This window comes from Dermacentor silvarum, chromosome 1 (assembly GCF_013339745.2).
Source record: "Dermacentor silvarum isolate Dsil-2018 chromosome 1, BIME_Dsil_1.4, whole genome shotgun sequence".
NCBI classification, from domain to species: Eukaryota; Metazoa; Arthropoda; class Arachnida; order Ixodida; family Ixodidae; genus Dermacentor; species Dermacentor silvarum.
Genome location: NC_051154.1, coordinates 228,156,546 through 228,174,110, shown reverse-complemented (window position 1 = coordinate 228,174,110; position 17,565 = coordinate 228,156,546). Strand labels below are relative to the sequence as shown.

The 17,565-nt window shown below is 46.6% G+C and overlaps 1 protein-coding gene across 3 annotated transcripts in view; it reads left to right on the top strand.

Moving 5' to 3' along the window:
- LOC119436865 (phosphatidylinositol 3,4,5-trisphosphate 3-phosphatase and dual-specificity protein phosphatase PTEN-like) overlaps positions 1–17,565 on the top strand; it is an 86,055-nt gene that overhangs the window by 57,663 nt on the left and 10,827 nt on the right. The window contains exon 10 of one of the 3 annotated variants that reach the window (XR_007464780.1): positions 7,327–7,404. The exons of 1 other annotated variant lie outside the window; for it this stretch is intronic. Coding sequence is in view for 1 of the 2 variants with exons in the window: in XM_049660051.1 (XP_049516008.1) it covers positions 13,437–13,459 (23 nt within the window). In the remaining variant the exon portion in view is untranslated. Of the gene's footprint in view, positions 1–7,326; positions 7,405–13,436; positions 13,460–17,565 lie in introns of all 3 variants that reach the window. One more of the 3 variants, XM_049660051.1, reaches the window with a different exon arrangement.

Below are 17,565 nucleotides of genomic sequence, written 5' to 3'. Positions count from 1 at the left end.
CTGGATTTAGGAAGTGCCTTTTGAGATGGAAGTTACCGGAGTGCGACAGCAGAGTAGTAATGAGACATGTCAACTATGCCTCCTCATATCCGTATAATCTCCGATAGACATAGGTCTGTCATGGATTGTATGGGAACGTCTTTCACTGTTTGTGAGCATATTCTTGTGTGGGTGACTGCCGTACAGTTTGTCGGGTTGGGGGAATGCCACTACTCTGTGCCTCGGCACACCGAGCCCCGCGGTTGGTGCATGCCTGCTCATCAACCGCGGTCCGGTACAAGCTCGAGGAAACAATAGACGACAACCACGTGTACACTCGGAAAGCATTTATTATGACTGCAACTAACACTTCGAGCAGGCCAGCTAGCTATAGTTGACATCGCTGAGGGTTCCCTCGAAGAGAATAATACACTAGGTAAAGAAGGGCTTCCGACTTACCAACTGGGGAAATACGGGGGGGGGGGGGGGGGGGGGGGGGGGGCGCGGCGTTTGCCGCGGCAAGAACGCGGTTGACTAACTACGTGCGGGAATACCGGAGCGGCGGCGGAGACTGCCGCCGTCGCCGCTTGCTGGCGACCAAAGAGACGGGCGATGTCCGCGGGATCTCACGTGACCCACCCGGTGGCGCTGCTAGCGCTTGCGATTCCCGTACACCGCCCGCGGAAGGAAAGTTTCCCCTCTCCCAACTGTCCCTGGCGCGCATGCGTCTGCCGCGACGTTCGCTGCGCGTGCGGCGGTCATGGGACCTGAGGGTTCCCACAAGTTGATCCTCAATATAATGAACACAGATACAACTAATTATCAGATATAATGAATGTTACGATGTGGTTCAGAGAGCAGGCTTAATTATAGAGTTTTAGATTACAATCTAAAACTCTCTATTGTGTCAGTCAGAGACGCCTCCGAGGGCAGCAAGGACGGAATGGCAACAATCACGGCACACAAACATATATTCCAACACACACAAAATGCATGTACAAGGGCACAGGGCATGGGGGCAAGTGAACACAAGCGTCCCTACCAAGTGTTCAGAGTGACTACCACCGCGCACTCACAGTTTGGCTGGTGTTGCGTCGCTGGATGAACGGCAGCAGCGGAGACGGTAGGTGAGCCCTCGTGGACTCTGGTTCGTAGGTCCGTAGGTCGGCTGGTTTCCAGGAGTGGAAGCCGTGTCGTTAAAAGGTCTCCTCGAGCGTTGCTCGACTGGATTCCTCCGACGGGTGGTGTAGTATGTCGTCCGACAAGCTGCACGAGCGGAGACGGCCGGCTAGCTCTCGCAGACTCTTGTTCGTCTGCTGGGTGACAGGAGCGGAAGACGAGTCGCCTAGAGGTCCCCTCGTGCATTTACGCCCGACCGGGCCCCTCCGACATCTGTTGGCCTCCCGAACGTTGACGGTCTACCCAAGCCAACGCGTCTTCCTTCTTCTGCTGCTCAGCGAATGGGCAAACAACGCGTGGCTAAAGCAGGCTACAGAAGGTGAACAGCCACGTCGGGAAAGCAGATGGAGCTGAGAAGCAGAGGAAGGAAGACTCAACCGGGTCCCTCTGCTACAGTCGAGTCCCGCTACAATGAAATTCACAGGACACGCGAAAAGTTTAGTTTCGTTGACGTGAAATTGGTATGTACATACGTACGCCAAGCGGCAAAGCCACGAACGAAACCGAAACCATCGTCCGGAAAATCTCTGCGATGGCATGGGGGCAAAGGTTGAGATGTACCGAAGGCAGTCGATAAAGTGTGAACTTCACTAGAGAATGCATTTCGCGCCACTGTTACAGTGTTACAGCATCTTTCATTCATTGCGGCTGACGCCTAACCCAATGCGCGTGCCCGGCTGATCGCGAAACACTCATTTTGCAGCACACGCACCGTCGCAATGAAGCGATTTGGATTGTCACATTTTCACTGCATATTTATGACAAGGTCGGCAAGCTTGGCAAGCTTGCGCTTACCGGAAGTTTTATTTCCAGAAGTCGGTCAGCCTGGATTTCTTAAGCTTCACGGCAATCAAAGGCGTTATGCGAGTCTCACAGTCCCTTAAAAGAGCGATCGCAATGTCATTCTCATGGGTTCTGATAACTTTTCTGGTGAGGTGAAAAGGATCTGTTACTTTCAAAGCAGTCGCCAGAGTCTAGCGAATTTTTTCCCCAGACGACGAGATGTTAGCATCTTCTGGACAACAGCGGCTGCGGCGCGGCTGCTCGGGCACTATCTTAAAAGCAATCTGCGACGTGCGACAGTGAGCGCCCGTGCGGGCCTCATCTTTAAAACGATCTGCGATGTAGGCAAAGTGCAACCAGTGCCGGTAGAGTCGTGTGCGCTGTGCTTTCGACGTTTAGTTTGCGGTGAAGCAAGAGACGACACGGAGGTCAATTCGCTCGCTGCTATTGCTGCGCCTTCTCACACCAGCGTGTTGACACACAGTTTCCGCGTTCATCGACCGAGATGTGTTCATGTTTACCTGTGCATGCTTTATACCGTGCTTGTTAATTTAGCTAGTAAGCGAATGTTTGCAAGTTTATACGACCGATAAAACTACTATCCTTAGTTCGTATAGTTGTCTACTAATTTGCTATCGCAATCGATGCTTCGCCTTTCAGGCAAAACTGATTTTTTTTCTTCTGCTTTCTGCCTCGGCGATATGTGCCTTTTCCTCGAGAGAGAGAAATTTACGATTCTTCGTTGGCATAGCCATTTCAACCGGACACAGACTACAGAAAACAGCGATTACGGTGATCCCCTGCAGTCTCGCGCAGGCGCGTGATGGCCACGCGTGGCTATGGGTTCCAGTGGCTTAAATCTATACTTTAAATTTGATTTCGTTTGCGAAAACCTCGTTCAAGCGGACACGATCGTCACAGCTTTGGAAGGGCCTTCTAATTTAACTGCTCGGCAGTTCCAATTTCAATTCAGTCCCTGTTTCGTTCTCTAAAAGTTAGTTGAAGCAGAAATACCGAATAAAACGCCTTCGTTATGAAGAGACTTTTTTTTGTATTATTTTCTATGGGCAGCTGACGAGGAATCAGAAAACCTTCGTCGACGCAAGCAATATCGCGATATAGATCGCGATATCTGCGATTTGAGATCTCCCGAAGTGGGTGCACTGTTTCCGGAGCCGGACATTTTTGCGTTTTGCTTTGACGATCGGGAAACTTCGGAGCGCGTTTAAAATTTACTGCCTGGCAGGAAAAAAGCGAACTGCTTAGAAAACAAAAATATAGTTTCTCGGAAGGTCTCAAAAGCGGCGTTTCCAACCATCGATAGCGGGCGGCCATTTTTTTGTTCTCCTTTGACGATCGCAAAACTTCGGAGTGCGTTTAAAAATCACCGCCTCGCGGGAAAAAGGCGAACTGCTTAGAAAACTAAAATATAGTTCTCCTTCACGTCCAATAGCACAGTATGTCCGTGAGCGGCACGGAAGGAAACCATAGAAAGAGGGGTAATGATGCCCAATGGGCGCGGTACAGAAAGAGTTAATCAAGCAGACAAAAAAAAAGAAAAAGAAAAACTTTTGCAGTAAAAATGAATTTCGTTTTTTTTTACAATGCCAGCATTACAATGAATTTGCCTAATTTTGCGCTGTGTTGTGCTTCGTTGAAATAGTCTTTACTTAAAATAATGTGAGGGCTGTGGCCGCAGGGTCGCTGGCCCATCATGCAACCTGATGTGTGTCGCGCATTGTCATTAAATTTTGGTCAATTTGGAACTTTCTGGCTGCACCATTATGTCCAGTAAGCGTACAAGTATATAAGTAGGCGAACTCGTAGTAATTACTGGTGGATTGCCTGTGGACCCGATCTCCGCTACTGTGGCCGCCAGTTTAGTCCGTGCACTTGATCTTGCGTCCGGTTGCCAATGAGGTCTCTGGTAGGAATATGCAGACAGCAAGCATTCCACGACAGCTTGCTGCCCACCACTCCACTGACTGGCCAGTACGAACTTTCCATCATGGCCATGTGCTGCTAAGCCTAACCAGTGCCACTTAGTCAGGATCCTGCACAGAAAGTCGAAGTTTGGTGCCTAGCCAACGAAAATCTTTTAGTAGCAACCGTATGGCATTCTGAAAGTTGAGAAGTCGGTTAAAGAAATGAGTGGGGTTAGGGCAGCCACACGAATGGCGTAACTTAGTTCACAATCGCCGTGTTTGCGTCATCGTGTGTGCAGATCGTGTCCAAACCATTATTATACATTGATTCTGTATGGACTGGGGCGGATTCACTGTAGCTTCAAGGGGTGAAGGGAGGGGTTTGCATGTTCAACTTTGTCAGCGCTTTAGTATCCCCCCTTCCTTTCTGGATCTGCCAGTGTCTGTGGAGAACACGGCTGGGCTGTGCTTAAGTCTGAACAATCGGAGCCGGTACGAAAAATTGATCAGCGATGTAAATATAACAATAGAACTGATACTTCTGCTAGTTGGCTGAAATGCACTTTTTTGCTTTTATTGGCACCTATTTGTCACTGTGTGCTCTTTTGTGGCACATGATTTCTCACTACTAAGCATGTCTGATATTTGCGATCACTTCGCGATCCATCAGTGGTATCTACACGCATTTGATTAGTGTTTTATATCTGGTGTGCGTAGTTTAAAAATATTTAAGTACTTCTCGTGAAGTGCGATTGTGAGGGTACAGCTGCTCGACATGCCTTTCTCACGGTCGATTAGCGGTTTTGACAAATGTCTACAGCGCACTTTATTACCACTTTATTATGTGAAAAACAAAATGTGAAAACAGGACACGGAAGTAGACACGGATGCACAAGCCACACACAGACGCTATTCCATCTATGCCTGTGAGGACAACAAAAATAGCTTTCTTATTTCTGTTCCATCTCGATTTGCACTGCTTAGTCGTGCTTCTGATCAGCTACCAACTCGTTCAGCTAGTAATTTCAATTGTAGTAATATATAGTGTCGATATAGTACAGCTGCCCAATTCCTTAATATCAACGCGAGTGCCGTCCAGAAAGTGCGCCAGTGCCTTGCAACGAGGCAGACATGTCTCTGTGAATGCAACAGCCTAGCAGACCATATGCTGTGACTAGAATGGGCTTTAGCACATGAGCTTATTCTGGTGCATTATTATTAATGCACGAGGATACGGCACTCGTACCATATTATTAAAATATTGTGAACTCTACGTATTCAACTTGTGGACATCAGTTTAGCAGATGAAACAAATAATGAAGCCGAGGACGACAGCTGGGGGACGAACTCACTCTATATAAAAATGCAGCATTAACGGTGAATTAGGCTTAAATCTGCATATATCTTCTTATATAATAATAAAATATAGAACAGCAAGTTGAAGAAAACGCTTACATCTTAGTGTAATACATGATTGCAGTTTTACAAAAAGTACTAACTTGTATAGTGTCTTTTTTCGTTAACTGAATGCAGAGCTGCCTCTTTGCACCAGAACAGTAAGTTACTGCTCCAGAGCATTATTTCCTTGCTCGAAACAAAAAATTTTTCTTCTCCAAAATATATGTTCCTGCTCTGAGCTGCGATTCTTCCTGCTCCGAAAGCTGCTCCAAAACACAGTGCTCTTCCATCACTGAAAAGTTAATAAGGGTAATTCTGTTGAATAATCAGTATAGGTAGAACCCATGCTCCTTTTGTGATAGGTGATTTAACTCTTTTGCAGCACCTTGAGAAGCAAACCACATGCAACTATTCACAGAACAGCAGTATGCAATTTAGTGTCTAGCTTATAAGAACTTATGGCTCACCTTTCAGGATATGTTATCTTGTAATTAACAAAGTGGTCTAATATACTCATACCTTTCTTGTTTTGCTGCTCCTTCGCAATAAGAGGTCGTTGAACTCTAAAAAAGTGATTGATGTAGGGCAATGTCCAAAATTTTTAGGGAGGTGCATGCACTGAAGAAAAGGTATACAGTATAGACCACTTATAACGTAACCGCTTATAGCGCAGGACCGGATATAGTGCGGTCTTTTCAGACTCCTGTTAAATTTCCCATAGCACTCTATGTATACACGTATCGCTTATAGTGCAGTTGCAGGAAACGAAATACCGGTTACAGTGCGGCTGCCTGGGAGTACGGAAGTCAGCGGAGAGGGCGAACGCTCCCCTCAAACGGGCGCCCCAAGGAGTGCTCGAGAAAGAAAGAGAGACGAAGTGGAGGAGAAGGGCACGGGGTGCTAACGAACAGCCAGTGAGGCTGAAACCAGAATCTTGAGTGCGAGTCGTGAAATATCACGGTGCGCATAGCGAGCGAGGGCCACGAAACTGCCAACGCCGGCCAACGCTCGCTTAACTTCAGGGAGCGGGCGGCGCCGGCACGGCACGGCGAAGGGCGCACGCGGAGACCGTGGAATGTGAGGGAGGAGGGCAGCAGGGAAGCGGATTTCGCCTCGGCAACTCCGCCGCTTTCGTGGCTCCCCTCGCCCTCCCTCGTAGCTCCCTCACTTTTGACTGTCACCGTGCAGGCACCGCCACTCCAGCCGGCCCGGCGCCAGCTCCCCGAAGTTTCGTTTTCTGCCGTTATCAGGAAGCGGTCGTTCGCCGGCGGGGGCAGTTTGTTGGCCGGCCTGGGACAGTGCCGCTGCTTCCCTCTGCGCTGTAGCCGCAGCGTGCAAGGTCAACACGTGACTAGAAAGTAGAGGAAGCATAAAGGAGAAAGAAGGGTTCACTGCCATTTTCTACACATGGCTACGGTAGCGTGGCTGAGACGTCGGCATGTACACGCATGTTCCTGTTCCAGCGCAACGCAGAATGAGCGACCTTGCCATTTGAGAGAGGGTGAAATTTCCACTGCGTTTTTTTTTTCGTCTTTCTTTTTTTTTTGTTTTGTTTGCGCGCGACATTGAGGGGTCTCTCCTAAGCTTTTACTCTATGGCAGTTCCGGAGCAATTCCGGTCGGAGGCGCCGCCGCGTGATTTGGTTCGAATTAACGAGATTTGACTGTAAATTGAATGCAAACGTTCTAGCCGCATTCCTCGACTGTCGCATACGTGTGGCGGCTCGGTGCACATGTTTTGCATATGTGCGGGCCTTGAAAATTGTTGCTTTGGTTATAGTGCAGGACCGCTTATAGTGCGGATATTCGCTACTCCGGCGACTTACGTTATAAGCGATCTACACCGTAGTATTAATTATTTTCACAAGCTGTATAAGATGTTTTACTGCTGCTTTGATAAATTTGGAACTTGATTGTTGGTAAATACTATTGCGTATGATATCTGTCATCAATATATGTCAAACATGCTGTCTGTGGCAGATTGCTCCACATAGCACTTTTTTTTTTTACTTGAGTGACCTCTATAAACAAGAATGTACTCTTTCTCTTTTTCTTGATTTTAGAAGAGCAAAAGCGCAGACTAATGCAAGATCACTTTACAAGCAGTATATGCAGACAACAAACATACGAAAGTGTCGCAGGTGAGATGTGATTAATGTTGGTGCCAGCAGTTCTGGAGAAGTGATGGGAGAGAAGGTATTTTTATTTATATGTTGTGAGCCTTGCACATTGCTGTAAATGGTTATGCCACTATTGCATCTATTGTAAATTATGCGGGATTGGTGTATGTGCTCTTGTAAAAAGTTGGTAGTCTGTAGTATTACACTATTTCATCAGACTAGGGCAGTGTGATACAGTGCTGAATATATTAAATGCTACAGTTAACCCTCGATATAATAGAGTCCGTAAAATCAGCACTTTATTATATTGAAATTTTGCAACATTGAAGAAGTGCAGTAACCAACTGATTTTTCTTTCAAGAAAGAGGCCAAATATGTCCGAATAATTGGGCAGTTAAAAAAAACTAATTTAAATAAAAAAATCAGTTTCGGTGAATTTTAGTTACTGACCAATGTCACAGTTTAACGCGGTGTCGACAAACAGTGGCCATGCGGCACTTGGAAATACGAAAAAAGTGCAGGTCCAATAAACTGGTGATCGACGTAGGCGGAGCTTCTGCGTCTACCCCGCTGCCGCAACTTGCCAACACGGTCTCCATTGTCGCCCAGAGTTGGATGACAGTGAGTGCTATGTTCACCTCAGTGAACAGCCCTCCACACAGTCTGACCAACGCAGCATGAACAACATAACACGCGGTTATTTTTCTATTGTGTAGTGTTTTAAGACGGGATGGGAAACCGAAACGAAATCGACCTGGTGGGCGACGCCAGATGCCGCTGAAGCAAAACGTGATGCTCACATTGCGCCACCTGCAGCAGGGAACGGCGACGCATTTGGATTATCGCCTACTAAAAGGTTGTGGTACACTACCAACGGCATTACGCCCCCCATGCTTTAAAGCAGATAAGTGAAGGTGCTTATCACAACAGGTTTGGCGGCGATAGCTGTGAATGCGGCGTGTGATGATCCGGGAGGATCCGGGGTACTGGAATACGAAGCTGAGTGTGCGCCGGCGTTTTCACGTGGGACAGGCGGCTGAGTATTGTGTGGAAGCTGATGCGGCGGGTGGCTACTGTTCTCGATCGCGCGCGCCTTGCGCATATTCTTGTTTACATGGGATCTAACGGTCCGAAAACGTATCATATGATTGCACTTTGGCGATGTACTGAATCTTGATGCCGAAAAATCATGTTATTTGGGACGGTATGAACCGGTAAAAAATAAGCATAATAACTACATTGGGTCATTTTTTGTGTTCTCGGTTGTGAACGTTGGTGCTGGGAAAATCGTACATAACGGGATCGTATCAATGAGGTTCTACTGTATTGCCATTCATGCTGTCAATGTCAAGCTGCGGTTGGCTTGGACGTAACCGGCGGGGAGCATTAGCCACAACACAAAAACACCACATCAGGCGCTTATGCAAGGCATGTACAAATAAGGAACTACGTATTATACTGAGAATGCATCGATAGCTCAATAAGTAGGCACGATACGATATAGTACCCGTATGTATGCCCCCTAGTGCCTGTGCTCGACACCACAATCGCCAGATCATAGCCTCTGAGATCGGGCAGCAAGCGCTGCCGGGTCTTTTGAGGCCATGGCCGGCTATTTGGTGAACCGCTTCGCCGGCTTCACTTAAAAAGTGCATTCACAAACAACCGCATGTGATTCAACCATGACCACTAGTTCCTGCACTAGTTCACGTTTATTGCCTTGGTCTTTTATCATGGCATTGGTGGAACTTTGTTATATTGTAGTCCCAGATTAACACACCTCGTTATATTGAAGTTAAATATACATGTTATTCTATAGGACATGAAGTTATGAAAAGTGGAATTGAGGATTTCGTTTTATTGAAGTTCGTTATATTGAGGTATAACTGTACTTGTCAGGGACTGTGTATCTGTTGTCAGCTAGTGCATTGCGAAGAGCAATTTATGACAGTGGGGCTCGTATTATATGACTTCCAGGGAACTGTATCATGAATACATTGTACAGTTGCTGACTAATAAGTCGGATACTGATAATTTTGACATGCTCGACTGCAGTTGAACCTAGTCATAACAAAGTCGAATTGGCCACAAAAATACCTTCGTTATGTCCAAGATTCGTCAGAAGTCTTCATGCAAATATAGACGAAAAAGAAATTGCAATCACATCTAGGTAAAAGAAATTACATCGGGGTGCCTCCAATGGGCCAAGTACATGCCTGAAATGGCCGAAAACTTCGTTAATTCGCGAAAAAAGAAAAGCACGGTTTTCAAGGGCCCTCTTTTCTCTTTTGTGGATGTTGATGGCCCATAGGCATTTTACCCGTACACGATGCATGGGAGCAACAATAAATATCGTATTTTTCCGTGGATAACTTGCATCCTTGTGTCACCCGCGCCCACAATTGCAACACGTCGAAAGAAAAAAAGAAATCCGTGTGTATAGCCCTCAAAATTACTGCACACAACAGAGCTCAAATCTTCATAAAAACAGTCGTGAATGCATGACCGCAGAAAAGAGGAGAAGAATGGACGACTATAAAAGAGGGGAGAAGGAGCTTCAACACGCTTTTTTTTCTTATACCCGCTGTGGTGGCATAGTGGTTATGGCATTGCACTACTAAGCCCAAGGGTGTGTGATTGAATCGCGCCTGTATTTCGATGGGGGTGAAATGCAAGAAATGCCCGTGTACTGTACATTGGGAGCACGTTAAAGAATCCCAGGTGGTAAAAATTAATCTGGAGTCCCTCACTACGGCGTGCCTCATAATCAAATTGTGGTTTTGGCATGTAAAACCGCAGAATTCTTTTACTATAAATATTTTTTGAATTTTTGGTGCAGGTTGTACTTGCAAAAAATATGCACGTGCTCTGCATTGCCGCGAATATGCAACTGTGCGATCGGTGTTATCATGCAGGATCGGCACGTTGGCTTGCTGACTGCTGTCTAACCAGCCAAGTTGCTGGCCAAAGCACGCACGCACACCCAGTATGTGTCATTTCAAGTTGCTATTGTGGAGTTTCATTGCCGGCAGACTTTTCGGACAGGGAAGGGCCACACGTGGATCCGTACTCCAGTACTACAGCTGTCAGTCTAACCTGTGCATCTGATCTCACACTCGGTCACAAGTGAAATCTACCAGTGCGAACATATTGACGGTGAGCTTCCAGCGATGGCTTGTCACCAGCCACTCTGCCGGCCGAACTGCTTAGGCCAGTAGGCCTAACCAGTGCTGTTTTGCTGGAGTCAACAGCCATAGTTGCAGGTTCATGCCAGTTGACATGACGGAAACTTTGCTCATCGCCGCCTGTTTGGTTCATCGCACACAGGAATCATTCCCAAAACATTGTGTGCTGTCATCGGAGGGCAGTACCGTTGAGACGTGCATTATCAGAATTGCCCCGGTGCCAGGCTGCAATACCAGGCAGCTCATAGCGGCACCTGTGGCCCGCAGCCACCCGGCTCCCAGAGCCGCGACTTCCGAAGTCAAAGAGATAAAAGAAGCTATTTACATGAGAAATTTGTACCACCCGCGAGGCTACTGTACTCACTCACTTCAGGCTTGCCAATGCTCCGCGAGCGCCAGGCCTCACTCTCCCAAGATGCAGACCACGTGGCTCTCGTACCGACGAGTGTACTTCAAAACACTTGCGAGAGAGCTTAGCGTGTTGAAAAGTTCAAACACGCTACAGCAACCATCGCCTCACTCAAGAAAGCATGCCGCCGACGCTAGCGATCAAAATCCACGCTTGCACTTCAGTTGAAACAAAGGTTGTCTCGAACCGAGCAAAACTCAAAATTATCGTCCGATGCCCCAAGAGGTCTACGTCGGGCAGCCAGATGTGGGGTCTCGCACGTGCTCTTGGGACAAAGGAACGACAATACAGTATTGTAAACAGTCAAAAGGGCATTTATTGCACCTTTCATACACTAATACACGCTAGCCGAATTACTACGCCGATGGGAGCGCAACAAATCGAAGTCCGACTCACCGCGACCGGATAGCGAAGCGAATATGTTCGCCTGGCATGCTAGACACCAATCGCATAGTCGTTCACGTGTACGGTCACGTGGACGGTGGCTGGTTCGAACAATCAGTGTTTGTCCATTCCGGTGTCCTGCTCCTAGCCTCGCGAGACGGTCTCGCGCAGCGTGGATCAGCGCACGTACGGAACGTCCACATCGCTCACCAATACCCAAGAGGAACAGGCTTCTCCCTTTTGCGCCCGCGTAACCCCGCCGTCAGGTGGCGTTAGCAGCGCAACCCTCGCGCCCTCTCTCGCGCCGACCGGCGCCGATCTACGCCGACCGCCGCCGGCGCTTAGCTACGTGGAGAAGCCGGATTACAGGAGACGGTAGCCATGTGGGGAAAACAATACCAGGGGACGCGTGACAGTCACGCATCCCCACAGACTTGAGCTCGCCTACTGTGCCTTTGCACATACGGCGAGTGCGTACCTTGTGTTGATCCTTTTCCGAACACTAAGCTGAAGAGCGTGCAGGGTAACTACTATGCCGAGCCGCACTTATCGGAGGCCCAAGCCGATGGAAAGTGCCCGAGCTCGCTTGAGTGGGTCCATTGGTTATCGCGAGAGCAAGCAGCTCTCGCAGCAACGTGCTAGCGATGCCCCTTTCTGTATTTTTCTCCCTTTGATTCCCGCGCTGGCATGGGACCGGGTGCTTGTGCAATGTAAGCTGTCGCTGGACAGAAACGGTTTCTGATAATTGCAATACTGTGTTTTCCTGCGTGCATAGTGCTCGGTGCCCCCCCCCCCCCCCCCCCCCCCTTTTTTTTGTGGCCTGAGCTGGCACAGTGGCGCGCTAAGCAGGAGTACCGACCACCTGCGGTGGTCGGCACTCTGCGGTGGTCGGCACTCTGCGGTGGTTGGCACTCTGTGGTGGTTGGCACTCTTGTGAAATACTAGACTCCCACAATACTCAGGGACTATTTTGTGGCACTGAAGGGAAAGCTACGAAGGCAAAGCGTGCTGAAGTACAAGCGCTCCTGAAAAAAGTCTGCATTAGTTTAAGCTGGAGAAGGGAAGACTTACACATTTTACTTACAACAGCAAAATAAAGCAGAATAGACCACTGAGTGCTAAATTTGTCTTATTTCTGCTTTTCTCTTCTGTGTTTCTGCAAATGCGAAACTGACCCACGTGGGGAAGTATCTCATTCAGTATCTGTTGCAAGAAACCAAAAGGGCTGTCAAATGTTGCCGGAGTACTTGGTGCAGTAACACACGGGCAGAAGCTCTGCCCCTGCAGCTTTCCCTTCATTGCTCCAAAAAGTTATCAAGTATAATATCTTAATAATATTATGCTTATTGCCTTTGTAATATGATGGAATAGCGAATACAATGGAACCTACCTATAACAATATTTCAAGTGCCAAGAAAAATTCATTGGTATACCCGATAATTCTTATAACTGGGGTGCATGAAAAAAACAAAAGAAAAAAACAGAGGGGACAAGCATCGAAACATTTTAATTTGACAGTAATTTGACAAACCCCCTTACAGCATTACGAGCTTTAACAATACTTTGGTTTAACGTGTTAGAATGAGCAGCCATGGTGCCATGAACTGTTGTGTGTTCTATGGTAAAATAAACTGCATACTACAATGATCCCATGCCACATTAGTGGCTGTAACAATTAAATCTGGCTACTGGGTGTCTGTGCCAAAGGAATGTAAAATCCAGGGTAGAGAGAGAGAAATAAACTTTTATTTAGAGCTGGAGCAATGTCTTTGCCCTAGGTGGGCAGCCTCCTCAGTCCAGGAAGCCGTGGACACGAGCCATCTCCCGAGTCCGGTTGATCAGACCATGCTGGTCATCCAGGCTGGGGCTTGATAGCTGAGCCCTCCCACTGCTCGTTCTTTGGTGCTGATGGTTCCCTGTGGTCCCTTGCATCCCCACACCACGTGTGGTAGGGTGTTTGGTACTTTGTAGAATGCGCATTCGTAGCTGTAAGTGGTCAAGATCATATGTACTAAGGTGCCATGGACGTGACTGTTGGCTTGGATTTTTCAGACAGCCACTGCTTCTTTTGTTAGTTTTGGGGAGGTGCTGTGCTGCAGTATGGTTGAGCATTTGGAGTTCGATGGTAGAAATTGTTCTCTTTTGGTAGTTTCTGCATGTCGATTGTGAGTGTGGCTTGCGCAGCACATAGGCGGGTGTGGCAAAGGGGTGCGGTGGCTCACATATTTGTTTTTTCTTTTTAAGGAGTTTGCGTTTGGTGCAGACACCCAGTACCCAGATTTAATTGTTATAACCAATTATGTGGCATTGGAACATTGTAGTAAGCGGTTTATTTTACCCGTAGAACACGCATAAAAGTTAACTGTGCTGGGGCTGCTCATTGTTATATCCGATATATTATTGAAACCGGTATTACTATAAGTGAGTTTGACTGTAGTAGGCGATGGGACAATATGCATGGTGCGAAGGCAGTGCCACTTGTCAGAAAAAGTCTCTGTAGTTACTCTCACAACATTAGAGGCACAAAAACCCTAGTAATAGCGTAGAAATAACTTGATGGAAAACGGAGCATACTTGTCAGTGCCTACGGCACTGTTTATCTGCCATCACGAGACAACTTGTCTGGTTAATACGTTTCATCATTGTGTACAATTCAATTTCAATTCAATCCACATTTATTTACACTACATAAAAAAAAATTTCAGAGCCATTCTACTCTGAAGGTGGATGACCACCAGAGCTGTATGTGAGGTCTATACACGACCGATGACACGTCGTGGCTACACTGATGTTTATGTAACATTGAATGCCGAACCTTTCCAAGAGAAAGCAACGAACCACTTTCCATCTGGTCGAGACATGTCTATGTTTAAATCACCCACAATTACGATGGGAGTGGAGTTGGGAGGGGTGATCCAACCAAACGTGCATACGCTTGGCGTTTGCGGCACAATCTTTGTATTACGTGCTGCCCGCCGTCGCCACGCACATTCCCTCTTCTGTTCACGGCGGTGTTCTTCGTAAGCACGCTGTTCTTCTGCAGTCCTCACCACACACGGCCTACCCATTGCACGCGTGGAAGGGATCTGAGATAAGGTTATGTGGTTTGCCTATAGAGCCCGTGACATCAACAAATCACAATCCATACTAAACAGTGTCTATTCTGGTTTTAATTTTTTTATTAAGATATTTTTTTTATCACAGTATGTTTGGACACTTCTCGCTATTAAATGCAGCTAGCTGGGGCATACCCGGCGATACGCTTTTATCACCAGTGATAAATCACCAGTTTTATCACCGTTTATCGGCCAGTCGTGAGCTCTGGGGTGGCCGCCATCTTTTTTTGCCTACGCACACAAACCACCAGAACCTAGCGTATAACAGCTCTGCTGTAGAAGTCGTGTTGAAGGACTCTCTGGCAAAGAAGCTGTAATCGTACAGCTTGCAGTGAATCGATTGCAGCACCAATTACGCTAAACTGTACTAAGAGGTGAAACCTGCTACATCCTGCTGCATTTGGACAAAAATTTGGGTAATTTATGCTGAGCCTGTACCATGATGTCGTTTTATCGGTCTATTGGAGAAAGAGAAAACTGCGAAAACTCAAAATCTCTCACTGTTGCCTCCCATGACTGTAGTTCAATTTTTAGTTGTCGTGAGAGTAGTAAGGCGAGTGCTCCGGAGGTAAAAAAATTTCTGAAGGCCAGCAGCCATGTACTCACCAGAGGACAATATTGGACTAGCTGATGGTGATAACTAGCTGACCTAACACACACTTCACTATGTGTGAAAAAGTGTGGCACCGCGATGAGCAAGCGAAACCGCAGCTTTTGCCACTTGATGGATACAACTTATAATAGCCTTAAGTTTAATTACCATTTGTGCGGCAGCTACAGGGACAGAGACATGTGCCTCAACACTACATCTCGCAAACAGTGAGGCCAGTATTGAGACACATGCTTTGCTGTGAACTGCATCATTGTTTACTTTACGGAGCAAGAGCACGCATGAAACATTTGCCCATGTACAGTCGTGAGCAAAAGTATACGGACCAGGGGTTGCGCGAAAAAGCAAATTTTCTCCTCTACCTAAGAACGCAACTTGAAATTGAGCACTGCAGTCTAAACTTGGTGTTGCGAACTTTTCAGTGTACTCATTAATTCCAGTTCATGCTTATAAATTACGAAGAAATTCCATTTTTCCGGCGACCCTGTGGTCCGTATACTTTTGCTCACGACTGTACAAAGGGTTTGTAGCGCACGAAAATGTGCTAGCTTGCATGAAACCATCATGTACTGACACGGATGCACGTGAATCATTATTAAAGAACATCAGAAATTTGGCATTAGAATTGGACAACCGTTGTCTACCATGAAGCCTAAGAGTGTATGTATACTGTATAAACATTCTTTTATATCGTGAAGGAATTCGTTTGTATGTTACAGAAAACCCGTGCGAAAGCTGCAGTTTCGCTTAATGCCTGCAAATGATAAATGCTTGTGGCCTTGTTGAATGAACTAGTATGAAACTGCACAGGAACAGAAGTGGCTACGAGAGGGGGGTGATAAACGATGGGCAATTTTCTCCAGTGGCCGGCAACATAGTGAAGTACTGCGGTAGTCAGCGACTTTGATGCATTCACTTGGGTAGAAATCAACGCGTCTTTCACTTTGCTGGTGAATGGCTACTGTGGTTGCTTTGCATTGAATCAAAAGAAAACTGTCCCCTTCAGTAGCAGTGTACACATTTGTGTACGCGACTTATTAATGCGACGTTAAGGGCCCCGCGTCGCAGAAAATCTGGTGTCGGCGTCGGTGGCATTGTCCGTTAGCGAAAAATCATCCTGAACCACGCATCCTGAACCACGCAGGCCCTCCGCGTGGTACATAGGCATTACTGAACTAATTAAATTTCTCAAAGTAAAATGTGTCAGAAAATTTGTGAAGTACGACTTACACACAACCTACAGACATGATACTGTCAGTTTGTAATTATTTTACGCGGAAACTCGAAACACAAACCCCCTTTTCCAGCTGCTGTTTGAGGTCTGTCTTAGCGGGAGCGGTGCGCCCCGTGCATTCGCGGCAGCGGCTGTGCTTGCCATGTGGGATAAAAATAAAAAAAAGAACCAGAAAGCTCGTCTTGGGGCATAGCGTTCGCTGCCAGCGTTTCCAGGTAAACATTGGGGTTACATAAGCTACACTTGCCAGGAAACATGATAAGCAGTCAGGGATCTTTGAATTCTATCACGTCGAAGTGTAAGCGTCCTCCATGTTTTTTTGTTTTTTTTTGCCATTCCTGTGCAGTTGTGGCAAGGAATAAACCACAGAAATTAAGCTTAGGGTAAATTGAACGTTCTGCATACCTCAAGTACCTTCATTTTACTTCTGAGGGAAATCTATCGCCACCAAAGATTGCTTTGGAAAAGGCACTACAGTGTTTGGTGGGAGGTGTGATATGGGACGTTCCTGTAGCAATTGTGAAATAATTTCTTCTTTCTAGTAATGCTTGCAACCAACAATTAACTTGTGCAGGTAATTTAAGCTAGTGATTCAATTCTTTTTTATGAAGAAACGTATCATTACTGAGTGCACAAGAATTAGGTACTTAATCACTGTAATTATGGTGACTAATCATAAAATGCAGGAAGAGTCATTCTACCCCCTTGACTTGCTCTTAATGGAGTCTGCAGCACTTTGGCATAAAATATGTAAATTTCATACCCTTATCGACAGTCGATCATAATTCATGACTGAAGGGGCTATAGATACTCGCTGTTCGCCATGAGGATGGGGTGCCATGCATGCCGCCGCAAAACCATATTGCGATGTTTAAAAGCAGTTTCAGATGGATTATAGGTGTGCTTTTCAGTTGCATCTTCATGATTTGCGGTAATGCCCTGTTGCAGGGCTTTACTTGATTAACAGGTAGGTAACAAAATACTTCCAAATCAACAAATGCTGATACTGCTACCATGGAATAATGGGGACAGGAAAATACGGGGAAATCAAACTATCCCTTTTACTGCAAGATTGTAGCCTGTGCACACTGCAAGTATGCATAGAAGTTTTGAATTTTTCAGCAAAAAATACGCAAACCGTACTGCGAGAAAACTAAGTTGAGGAAAGAGTAGTCCTTTAAGTGTTGTAAACATAGAGAGAAGAAAACAAATATAATTACAGGTTTTGTAAGGCAGAAGTTCTT